General features: G+C 40.0%; 1 protein-coding gene across 1 annotated transcript; it reads right to left on the bottom strand.

The window, feature by feature from the left end:
• Positions 1-765: 765 nt before the first annotated feature.
• Positions 766-11,106, bottom strand: LOC102080014 (uncharacterized). Its single transcript, XM_019356991.2, has 4 exons — positions 11,029-11,106; positions 9,837-10,574; positions 9,511-9,674; positions 766-1,425 (listed from the first exon to the last, which is right to left on the bottom strand). The coding sequence occupies exons 2-4, from the start codon at positions 10,545-10,547 to the stop codon at positions 1,338-1,340; spliced, it is 963 nt and encodes a 320-aa protein (XP_019212536.1). The 5' UTR covers positions 10,548-10,574; positions 11,029-11,106; the 3' UTR covers positions 766-1,337.
• Between the last annotated feature and the right edge of the window lie 1,810 nt (positions 11,107-12,916).

Raw genomic sequence — 12,916 nt, 5'->3', positions numbered from 1 at the left:
GTCATACTTCATAATAAAATCAAAAGAAAAGGTACAAAAGCAAAAACACTGGGTCATCCACTCAGGACCGTGACAGAAATAACAGATTTTAGGGAATTTGTTTGTTTCAGATTTGTTAATAAAAACACAAACTGTATAGAAAATATTGGATTGTAATACAGTCAGATTGTATTATTCTAGTAATAGCTCTCGTTTTCACTTGTGACTAAGTGCAGGTGTTAACAGAACAAACCGGAATGTGTTTCAGTGCCTTCAGTTAATGAGTAATGAAATCTTGAAGAGAGTTAAAGGGGAGATTGTGGTATCCTGTTTGATCAGGTTCTGGATACAGTGTAAAACAGATTTTTTCTCCTATGAAATTTTCCTGAATTTTCCTGTTATTTTTAAATACTTGAAATATAATTACAAAAGTAGATTGTGAATTCGTGCATCACATGAGGTCATAATTTAAGTGGAATATATCGATCCAAAATACTTACTCCAGGCAAAGAATTTAAAGAACAAAAATACACCTTTATTTTTGGATGGGACGCTCAGTTTCGACACTGTGTGGAGCCCAGATATTTGGATATGTGTATTTCATATATATTCATTTTGTTTTCTTTTTTTTAAATGTACTTTAAGAAGCAAAAACAAGTGCAGACTGCAGGCTTTTTTGATCACAAGTTTACTATGTACTTTAAGCACTTATACATATATTTAAGTTGTTACTTAAACAATTATAAGTTGTTGCTGTATCTGCAAAAATCATCCACACTAAAAAAGTTCCCCATGCCAGCATTATTTTGTGAAAATAAGCATAATTTTTCAGCAACATTTACAACTTTAGAGTAACGCATACTGCATCATGATACTATGTGACACATTGTGCTAGCTAAAGGTTGAAGCTTCATTCTGGCTGGCTAGCTGTATGAATGTCTATTAATAAGCACTTAAGCATAGGGAGAGAGCGAGTAGAGAAGCACTGTATAAGAATCAGTCCATTTAAATATACTGATAATGTCTAATTGTGTCATCAGCTAAGAAAATTAGATATTTATTTTGATTACACATTAAACATTATGTAGGAGCAAGTCATGGATCATAGGTAGTGATATGTAAATATCTGGATGTGAATAACTTGAGCTTATACTACAATATATTTCTAACTAACTTGGCAGCTCATCATTCACAGCACTTTCTTTAAAGATTTATTTATATTGGGGTCAAAATGAAAGAAAGACAGATGTTTAATACACTGGCTATAGAACACTTGCTCATAGATGCTTAATATTATTCATATTTTCATTCATATTTTCATACATGAGAAATGATTCAGTGATCCCTCCTTGGTTATATCATGGTGATGAAGAAGCACATGAACACAAACAGCTTCTCTTTCTGTACTTCTTCCACTTCGTGTCAGCTAACCTCGCACACGTTGCCCTGAAAGAAAAACATAAAGGTATGAAATTCACTGTGAGGCAATGTTTGACATTAACTGTTAATACCTTACCTCTGTGACCCTGTCCTTTAGAGTAAATTGATATACATATCAGAATGTATATCCCAGAATCAGAACAAAACTAGATAAATATGTTGACAGTCACTGCAACTGAAGGTGGTAGGGCTCAGGATAAAGAAAAAAAGAAGAAGTGAGCTTTGCCTTTGTCTAAGATTAAAATTAGCTTCAAACATTAAGAAAATGTTAGTAATACAAGCTAATTCAAGCTATGTATATTTGTATTGACATCAGTTTTATTAAGAATTTAATTGATTTGTTTTGTTTGTTGATAACTTGTCACATCTTATTGTGTTGATACTCAGTTTCACTTTTCACAGTTTGAATGCTAACAAATAGTATTAAATAGTAGTAAATGAAGGGGAAGTTAGGATACAGCATAATAAGACCACACCCTTAAGAATCCTGTGCATCTAATATGTCATATAGTGGCACAGTCTACAGCATGGATATAGACATAACATATTTTGCATTGCACAAAAAGATGAGAGTGCAATAGGTTTATATTAATAAATGGTAGCTATGCAACAATGTGTTTCAGGTCATTTTACGGAAAAACCCGAAAGTAACATAATGAGTAGTATAATAAATTACCTTCTCCTGGGAGTAATTAAGTAACGTACAGCAATACTTTTTTTTTAAAGTGTTCTGTGTAATATGTGTAATACTATGTGTGATTACTTTTTTTGAGTAACAACCCCCAACAATGATCACTGTCCTACATGGAGAACTATGTCCAACATGCACACACATTTGGCCACTCAGCATGCAATTTGCATGAATGTAAAGTCTTCGATATGCTGCTTAGTGTGAACCCAATGAGAATCAACAAGGAATCAAATTGTTACGTGATATTGATAATGTATTCAGAATCACTACATTTTTATCAATTCCCATCCCTAAAATCATTATTGTGGGTGATTTTAACATCCGCGTAGATGCTAAAAATGACAGCCTCAACACAGCATTTTATCTGTTATTAGACTCAATTGGCTTCTATCAAAATGTATAGATGTCTTTCTGAAAGTGCTGTCACTGATTTTTTAACTTTCTGACTTAATTTCAATCCTAAATTATTGTAGGGTCTACCTTTCAACAAGTGCCTTGAGGCGACTTGTTGTGATTTGGCGCTGTATAATTAAAATATAATTGAATTGAAAATCCCTAAGTATGAATAAAATGTTTACAAAGTTATGATGCTGTAATGTAATGTATGTTGTTAGTCAAGTCCTGATGAACTTTCCTTGAACTAAAGCGATGCTAAGCTAGTCCAAATTTTGACCGGGTTCTAAATTTTTAAGAGAAATATAGCTGCATGTTAGCTTCTTGAGTTGAAACCTATTTTTTTATGCCATCTCACAGCTCAGTGAGGGTAGGGGTATATAAAAACGGCCTCGAGCAAGAAATAGTTCTTCTTTTCCACCTGTGTCGGGAGCTTCTGTATATGTTATATATATGTATATATGTATATATATATATATATATATATATATGTATATATATGTATATATATATATATATATATACATATATATATATATATATATATATACATTCAACACACACATTTCTATTTTTATATTCCTTATTTTTTATATTTTATTTTTTATGCTTCTTACATTTGTACACAATATTGCTCGAAAGCTTGCACACAAGAATTTCACCCACATGTGCTGTACGAATGTATCAGTAATGCAACGTGACACTAAAAGAGTTATTTGATTTGATTTTGATTGGGAGCGCACACAGCAGTCAGAGAGGAAGGTCAGTGGGCACACTATTTCTGAAGAAGACAGAAGATCATCATCATTTTTCTTCTCATCGTTGTTATTCTCCCAGAAAAGCAAATAAAATATACCTGTTCTTGTCTGGTTTTTGTTACAGACTTTAGTGTTTTTTTGCAGATAACTTTTTTATTTATTCATTTTTTTTTTACAGAAAACTTCATCAGAAATAGTGTGCTGACTGTAAAATCCGCCTCTGACTGCTGTGCGAGCTCCCGACATGAAGGAGAGAGATTATTTATGGGAAACTGAATGCTCTTGTCAGGGCCTCAGTGCCAACTGCTCTTACCGTGATTGCTGTGGCCCTCTGTTTTTAACCTGTGTTAATGTTATTTTGTCAGAATTCTTTTTTGTAAAATACATTTAACTAGAATCTACACATCTACTTTTAAAAAAGAAAATACATTTTTATTTGGCTGTGGTTCTAAAGATCTGTGCTCTTTAAGTGTTCACTGATGCCTGATTTGTGCATTGACACTTTTATTTAATTAGTTTTATTATGTCTTGGATTTCTCTGAATTTTGTGCCTGCTACTTTGTCGGCCTTTGCTCCCCACAGCTTGTGTGATTATTGGCCAGGAGGGTTTGCAGTTTCCTCAAATCATGAGTTGTTTGCTGTTTTTTTTTTTTTTTTTTTGATTTGGTACTGCCTGGAGTAAGTGCAGTTTGGCCTACAAAGAACACCAGGTTGGGGTATCACCTTTGAATGAGCTGGGTGTGGCGTTAGTCTCAGGTTTTGTGCTGAACCTTGAAACTTGTCTGTCTTGGGTAATCACAAGCTTATTTATCTTTGGTTAAAAAGTCCCTGAAAATGCAGACAGTCTATGAAAATTCTAACTGTGATTTCAGCATTCATGTTTTCTGTCAGGCAATATTTGCCAGGAAGTTTTGCAAAGAAACCAAGGTCTCTCCTTGAAATTAGCATGTGGAAAGCAACTGAATTGACACAGTTTTTGCTTTACACAGGCGCAGTTGTTCTACTTAATAATGTACCAAACCAGATGTATAGATACTTTAAACTTTTATCTCTATCTATGAGAATTCTTCTAAGTCCTGTTTTGTGTATTGATAACTGTGATTATGCAGAGGATGTTCTGAAGCAGTTTGTGAAAGATTTTGGTTTGATTTATGGTCTTGTTTGTTGGCATCTTTTTGGCTGTAACACACATTCTTTAAACATTTGAAACCTTCATGGGTAAACTGAAAAAGATTGTGCTAAGGCCTCAGAAACCTGTGGAACCAATTCTCAAGTGTATCTATGAGAGGCAAAGTGTTTGGGAAAAAAAGAAAAGAGAAGATGTCTGTTCCCTCTCGTCTTAAACTGCCTCATATCTTTGGACCAATAACAAGTGATCTTGGAACTTGTAAGCAGTTCAAAAAATACACTGATGGACAGACGTTTTGTTTCTTGCTCCATGGGAGATAAAATTGTTTTTGTGACATACATTTTACCGGATTGCCAAGTTGTCAAAACACTGTGTCGGGTCTTTGAAAAATGTAATGCCTTTTTCAGCTATCCATTGGACTCAACATGCCTTGGGATTTACTTTGTTTCAAATTTATTTAAATACATGTTGTATTTGTTCATGAATTAAAACAGAAAATGGTGATTTGGCCCCTGAAGTCTGGATATATGGCACTGGCGCTGCTGTATTAGTTGGCTTCTTTTTGCTTTACCCCCAGCATGCTATGATTCACAGTTGTTGATTTTCTGGATGGTGGAGGTGTATCCATAATTCTTTGCAAGTGGTTTACAGGACTGGCGGAAGATTCTTGGACAGTCAATATCAATAAGGCTGTAAAGGATGCTGTGGCGTGTCCAGCGGGGTGGCCTGGGGCACAGGCCACCCCCCCAACCAGACTGGCCACCCCAGGTGCCACCCCGAAGCCAAAACAATTAAATCGAATGAAATATCAAATGTACGATTATGTTTTCACAGTGAAGCTCAGACTTCCGAGTGTACATGAATGCAGCATCGGCTTCTGCGCTATGAGCATCATGTTAGCAAAGGTAGGAGAGCCAAGCACGAAAGACAGCACCACAGAAAACAGTTTTTCGGCGAAAGATTAACAGTTTAACATAGCTGGACTGGCCATCGAGCATGGCGGAATAAAATGCTTCCACGGCGGCTAGCAGGTGGATGAGGGAAGGGTAGGCAGGAGGAGGAGAGACCCGAGGCGGCTGCTGGTCCGAGTGTCAGGTGAACTGAACTTCAGGTAAGAAGTTATGACCTGCAGTCTATCTGGGTCAGATATAAACCAAGTTTAGGTGGAGTTTATTTTCGTTGTGCTGACGAAAGTTTCTATACAGCTGGGTGGGTGCTATGATGTTACTGATGGTGAACTTTATTTTATTCATAAGGTTAGTTTGTAGAGTTGCCAACGGCTCCTTAAAAATGGAATGGTCCCTCATTCAGAGAAAATATTACAGGTTTCGTATTGAGTTGAGAAGAGACGCAGTTTGTCCCGAACTTAAGCTAGAATGAAAAAGACACAAAGCTGGAGTTATTCTGTGTTTACGCTGTCAGCTGCCTCTTCTTCTCTCATTCTCTCCCCCTCCCTCTCCTGTTGCTACTTCAATCATAAAACTGATCAATGATCAGCTGATCGGCTTTTCTCTCGTTTGTTTATCGCCCACTTTGCACCAGAAAGAGGAAACCAGCGGATGTCGCGCTAAACAACAGCAGCACGTTTAAGCTTGATCAGCTGTTGTTAGAATTTATTTAATATTAATTTCTAGTATCAGCTGATGTTTGCTGGAGCCACAGCTGTAAAAGCTGCTGGTCATGATGTCGGTTTGGATATGTGGTGAGAGGGAAACATGCAGATGAAACCAGGAGATGTCCTTACTGAATCATCAGAGCTGAACAGGTGATGGAGAAACAGGTTTACCTTTTAGGTGACATGAATGAGTTGAAGGGAAGTTATGAACTGTTTCTGAGAGACAAATAACACCAGGATCCTTTTCTAAGTAGCTGACAGCTGGTAACTGTGCAGGGGCGGATCTAGCAAAGTTATGCCAGGGGGCCAGGTAGGGCATTAACAGGGAAAGGGGGGCACAAAGAAATACTTTTCTTACTTATTCTCATTTAAAATATCTAGCTTTTATTAAATGATTATCTGAATCTTGCGAACAAAGTTTTTATCTGACGTAAAATTGATAGAAATCATACATATACCAACAAGACAGTGTACATCACTGTCACAACAGCGTTTGTTTTCATTCAAAGGCTTTATGGCTTTAATACCTGGTGGGCCGGTCTCTGGTCAAAATGCCCAATTTTTTGTCCCAGTCCAGCCCTGCAGGTTAATACTGGCAGTGTCACCATGCCAGCTGACTGTATTTCATCATCAGCCAGTGTTGTTCTTTATACATCAATATTACCAAAGTTTACCATAAGGCAGCATAGAAAATATTTACTTGCTTTCAGGTTTCATTCAAATGTTAGTCTTTTCAGTTGTTTCCCCACTTTTTTCCTGTTTCAAAATCAAACACCAGTTTGTAAGAAGATTATCTTCTTTTTTTTATAGGCAGATAAAGTTTTGCATTGGCTAATTTGCCAATTGTATGTTAAAAATGTTTGTATTTTAATATTCAAAAATGTTTTTGCCCAAAACATATGTGCACTATGTGTCAGTAAAAATACTATGTAAATATTGCTGTCCTTGAACGCTGCGTAAACACTGACAAAGCACTGATTGTATCTCTTGTACTTCATCAACGCAGTATCTAAAAACTTTGCACCGTAGTGGTTAAAACCTCATTCTAATAAGAGTCAAAAGCAAATTCAGTTATTAGGTTTACAGGGTTATTGAATGATGGTTAACTATTGGTAGAATTTTTTTAACATTATCTGCCAATTACATCTGCCACCCTTCTCCAAATCTGTGCCCCTACCTGGCCCCCCCAACAAAAATTTTCTAGACACGCCACTGAAAGGATGGAGTTACTCGAGATGCAAACTGGCCACAGTACAGAGTTCACATCTTGGGCAAAGCTGGTAAAGGGCATAATTGTATATTGCTACCAAATATTCTCTCATTAAAAACCGAAAGAGAAGTTTAGCTGTAATTCCACTAACAACAATGTGTTCATGTGTGTATTTCAAACATTTCCTATGAATATACCAGGGTGAAACTGCGGAGGTCGGAAGCAACATCTTATTTGCAGACTGAGTCTGATTCTGGAAGCAGATTGGGAAAAGGGAAGCTTAAAAGGAGGTAATTATGTTTCTTATAAACACCTAAATATTAACAGTTTATTATGGAAATTATAAGAAACAAAAAACAAAATGACAGTATGTTTACCAGACCATTGTTGCTCACCAGATTCAGATATGATCTTAAAAAAGCACTATGTAACTTTTTGACTTTTGAAAATCTGTTTTTTTGAGTCTTTTTGATGCAGGCCTTTACATTAATGTTTTGGCTTGTAGCACTAAGCACTACCTAAATCATGTGTTGTTTTTCGTTTTTTTTTTTTTTATTACTTTTTTGATTCATTTGAAGGCCACTGATCCAGTCGAGCTCTGATCAGGATTGGGACAATACTGCAGAACAGCCAGAGACCTCACCACCATCAGCAATGTAGAATAGACATTCAAGTGAAACTCCCCACACCTGAAAATCACTCCTCCATTTGTTCAGCCACCACCACCCTGAACTCCTTCACCTGTAATTTCACAACCAATTCCAAGACAGCTTGTACACCCCCCTGGAAGACTAAGGGGACGGCACTTCTGACTCATCTGTGCCCCCTGTTTGTTGGCTGGGCCTGATTTGGGGCCCATCATAAACCCACCTAGGCAAACACATTTGGGGCCACCATGGAAACTGAGGACAAAATTAGCTCGGCCCCAGTTGGGTTTCCAAAGTAGGACCGAAATATTAGCCCTGTTACTCCCCATTTTGGCCTCACATGTGTGTGTTGGCTGGGCCGTTTCCCTGGCTGCTCCGGACCAGTCTGCCGGGCGACAGCTAGCAGAGCTTATCCTACCTTTGGCTGCACCAGCTACAGTAGCCATTTATTACAAGTGTCATTACTGCTAAAGGAGACTGAGGAGTAACTAAACATCTGACACAATGAGCAGGAAAGTGCAGGAGGGACAGGTGAAGAGGCCATGCTGCTAGTGAGTTGGCTACGAGGTAAGCTAAGCTAGCAAAACCCTAAAAACAGAGTGAGTGAATACTTTGGCTATAAGTTAGGGAGTGAGTACACAGTGAGTGTGGTTCGGATGAAAAGCCTGAAGATTACACTAGCTATCTATATGTTTTTAATTAAATTGCTACACAGATGAGCTACACAAAAACACCACTATGTGTTGGAATAGAAACAGGAAATGATACTCTACCGTAGAGAGAGCAAACACCAAGTGACAGCGCAGGCCCCATCTTATCTTAATGACCTAATAGTACCATATCACCCCATTTGAGCACTTTGCGCTCGCATTGCAATCTTACTTGTTGTTCCTAGAGTATTTAAAAGTAGAATGGGAGGGAGAGCCTTCAGTTTTCAGGCTCCTCTTCGATGGAACCAGCTTCCAGTTTGGATTCAGGAGACAGACACTATCTCTACTTTTAAGATTAGGCTTAAAACTTTCCTTTTTGCCAAAGTATATAGTTAAGGGCTGGATCAGGTGATCCTGAATCCTCCCTTAGTTATGCTGCAATACACGTAAGCTGCTGGGGGATTCCCATGATGCATTGTGTTTCTTCTTCAGTCACCTTTCTCTCTCACTAAGTGTTAATAGACCTCTCTGCATTGAATCATACTTGTTATTAATCTCTGTCTCTCTTCCACAGCATGTCTTTTGTCCTGTCTTCCTTCTCTCACCCCAACCGGTCGCAGCAGATGGCCCCGCCCCTCCCTGAGCCAGGTTCTGCCGGAGGTTTCTTTTTGTTAAAAGTGAGCTTTTCCTTCCCACTGTCAGCAAAGTGCTTGCTCATAGGGGGTCATATGATTGTTGGGTTTTTCTCTGTATGTATTATTGTAGGGTCTACCTTACAATATAAAGTGCGTTGAGGTGACTGTTGCTGTGATATAGTGCTGTATAAAAAAATTGAATGGATTTGACATTTACTGATGCACTAGCATGGTTTTTGTTTCAGTGTATTTACGGTGCTGGGCAGTTCAGATCCCATCTTGCACCTTGATTTGCCTCTAACAATATTTCCAGAACAGCCTTTCACCCTCTATGAAATAATTTATTTTTCTCATTTTACTCACTCAATTTCATCCAGCTCTGATTTCATGGCTCCGTAAGCTTCTTGTATTGCTCCAGCCTTCTCTCTCAGGTACCGACTGTCTTCTGTCTCATGGCTGTTCAGATTTTTACAGTTTTCGATGAGCTCTGGAACCGAAAACAGAAGCCCTACTGCCCCTGTGCCAATCTGAAAGTGAGCATTTAAGAATAAGAGCTCCAGGATTTACAGCACTGAGATTATTTTATATTGAAATATTAGTTCGAATCTGAGTATGTTGTTTAGTGCTGTGATTAGTGGTTCTAGAGTATTTCTTAACCCCGCCCATTGTAATGGCTGTCTGATACTCACTTTTCCAACTGCTGTAGTCGATGCCTTTAAACCCAGGGAATTGGCTTTGCTGACCCTATATTTCATGAGTTTTTCTGAGACCAACCCTGTAACAAAGTCTGAAAGCAGTGGCACCTCCGTTGTTGACTTTTTGAGGAGGTCTGATTCTACGTCGTTCTTAAAGATCTTCTCAAGTGGCAGCTGAGATAACAGCTTGATTAAACTGTCCTTCTCATTTAATATCAAACCCTTGCGTTTGGCCATTGCTCTCAGGATCGCCTCCTTCACATATTCTTCTGGAGAAACATTTTTACCCCGTTGCTGTCTGCCTGTTGTTTTTGTTAAGAGGGACTCCATGAGTGCTGTGATTTCTGCTGTAAGAGCATCAAGGCTTTTTGAAATATTTGTGGCCTCTTCCATAGTCCTACTTGATAAGACAGCACCAACAACATCAGAACCCACACTAGTAGCCAAACCGAGACCTGATGCCACTACTCCTGTTCCAGCTAACAAAGGTATCGACAGTCCTCCTGTTAAAACACTTACTACACCTGCTACTGTCATGGCAGCTGCACCACCCACAGACACTGAGCTCCCGACAACTTTAGTGACATTGATAGTCTTCTGCTGTTCCTCCAACTGAGTGGCTAGCTCGTTCAACTTGTCTATACTGTCCTTTTGTAGATCCATCCATGAGAAGATTTTATTCACGATCTTGTCTGCATCATCCATCTTGGTGTCACACCTACGTCAGCAGCTCTATAAGAGGAAAACATAAGTACAATCAGAAATAAAATTCAAACATTTTGTGATAAAAACAATTTTAAAATTAATAACAGAATTGTAGAATTTCCAATGTTTAAGATAAGATAAGATAACCTTTATTAGTCCACATGTGGGAAATTTGTTTTGTCACAGCAGGAAGTGGACAGTGCAAAAGTTATATACCAAAAATTAGAATACAATAAGAATAAAATACTGTACAAAACTGTACAGAATAGAATAAAATAAAATACTATATACAGTAGAATAAAATAGAATAAAATATACAATAGGATAAAATAGAATACAAATGCTTTATAGAACTGAGTAAAAATACAACTTTGTCAGAAAAGAGTATTGCACTTAGTCTTATTGCACATGTGTGGGTTTGTGTGTGTTTAATCGGTTGAAGTCTTTGTTGTGGAGTCTGACAGAAGTGGGGAGGAAAGACCTGCAAAATCTCTCCACCGTGGTGCCGCAGCCTGCTACTGAAGGAGCTGCTCAGTGCTGTTAGAGTTTCCTGCATGGGGTGGGAGATGTTGTCCAACAGGGATGACAGCTTAGCCACCATTCTCCTGTCACTCACCACCTCCACTGGGTCCAGAGGGCATCCTAGAGCAGAGCTGGCCCTTCGGATCAGCCTGTTCAGTCTCTTCCTATCCCCGGCAGATATGTTGCCACCCCAGCAGACCACACCATAAAAGATGGCTGAGGCCACCACAGAGTCATAAAAGGTCTTCAGGAGTGGGCCTTCCACCCCAGAAAACCTTAGTCTCCACAGCAGGTACAGCCTACTCAGACCTTTCTTGTAGAGGTAGTCTGAATTATGAGTCCAGTCCAGTTTGTTGTTCAGATGAACACCAAGGTACCTGTAGCTGTCCACAGCCTCAATGTCCATACCTTGGATGTTCAGTGGTTGCAGTGGAGGATGTTTGTGCCTGCGGTCTCACATACTGTGGTCAGTTGGTGAGGTAGTCCAAAATCCAGGTAGTGAGGTGATGGTCCACTCCTGAGTTCTCCAGCTTGTCCTTCAGAACCGAGGGAAGAATAGTGTTGAAGGCACTGGAGAAATCAAAGAACATGATTCTCACAGTGCTCCCAGCGGTCTCCAGGTGAGCGAGGGAACGATGTAGGAGGTGAATCCGCTCCAATGCCAGGCTGGTAGGCAAACTGAAGTGGGTCCAATGATGAGCTCACCAGGTGCCGAAGCTGAGCCAGGACCAGCCGCTCCAGGGTCTTTATCAGGTGGGATGTCAGAGCCACCGGCCTGTAGCTGTTGAGGTCCTTGGGGCGTGAAGTCTTTGGCACTGGAACAACACAGGAGGTTTTCCAGAGCTGTGGGACTCTACCCAGCCTCAAGCTCAGGTTGAAGAGGTGCTCCATCACCCCACACAGTTGGTCCGCGCAGGACCTGACGACCCTTGAACTGATGCCATCTGGGCCCGCTTCCTTCTTGGCTTTAATCCTCCTCAGTTCCCTCCTAACCTGGGTGGTTGAGAGAGACAGGCTGGAGCCATGTGTTGAGTGTGTATTGGATGCTGTTGTTGGGGGTGGGGAGGAGTGAGCAGGGTGAATAGAGGAGGTGTGAAGTGTCTGAGGTGTCAGAGGTGGAACAGCACAGTGGGGGTGGGTGAGTCTGCAGTCGATGTTGGAGACTGCCTCATGGCTGAATCAAATCTGTTGAAGAAATCATTCAGTTCATTTGCCCACCTCACATCCCTCGCAGGCAGAGAGTTCTGATGTTTGTGGCCTGAGATGGTTCTGAGGCCTCTCCAGACTTCACCAACGTTGTTTTGCTGAAGCTGGTTCTCCATCTTTTGCCTGTAGCTATCCTTCCCATTCCTTATCAGTCCCCTCAGCTCTCTCTGCACCCTTTTCAACTCCTCTTTGTCTTTGGATTTGAAGGCCCTCCTCTTCTGCTTGAGGACAGCTTTAATTTCTGCGGTAATCCAAGGTTTGTTGTTAGAAAAACACCGCACAGTCCTGGTAGGTACGGTGTTATCCACACAGAAACTAATATAGTCCGTAATGCATGTCACAAGGCTGTCGATGTCCTCTCCGTGGTCATCACAGATCACCTCCCACACAGTCGACTCAAAACAATCCTTAAGAGCCTCCTCGCTCTCCTCCGACCATCTCTGTACTGTGCGGGTGGCTGGTGGCTCCCTGCGCACTAAGGGCTCATACACAGGGACAAGGTGCACCAGATTGTGGTCATATCTGCCCAGGGGAGGGAGAGGTGATTAACTGTATGCCTCTTCAGCATTGGCATACAGTAAGTCAAGTGTTTTATTGTCTCTCGTTTGGCAGGTCACATACTGGGTGAAGGTGGGCAGTGT

This window comes from Oreochromis niloticus, linkage group LG3, assembly GCF_001858045.2.
Source record: "Oreochromis niloticus isolate F11D_XX linkage group LG3, O_niloticus_UMD_NMBU, whole genome shotgun sequence".
Lineage (NCBI taxonomy): Eukaryota > Metazoa > Chordata > Actinopteri > Cichliformes > Cichlidae > Oreochromis > Oreochromis niloticus.
The sequence above is the reverse complement of the archived record's forward strand: the minus strand, read 5'-3'. Positions and strand labels throughout refer to the sequence as shown.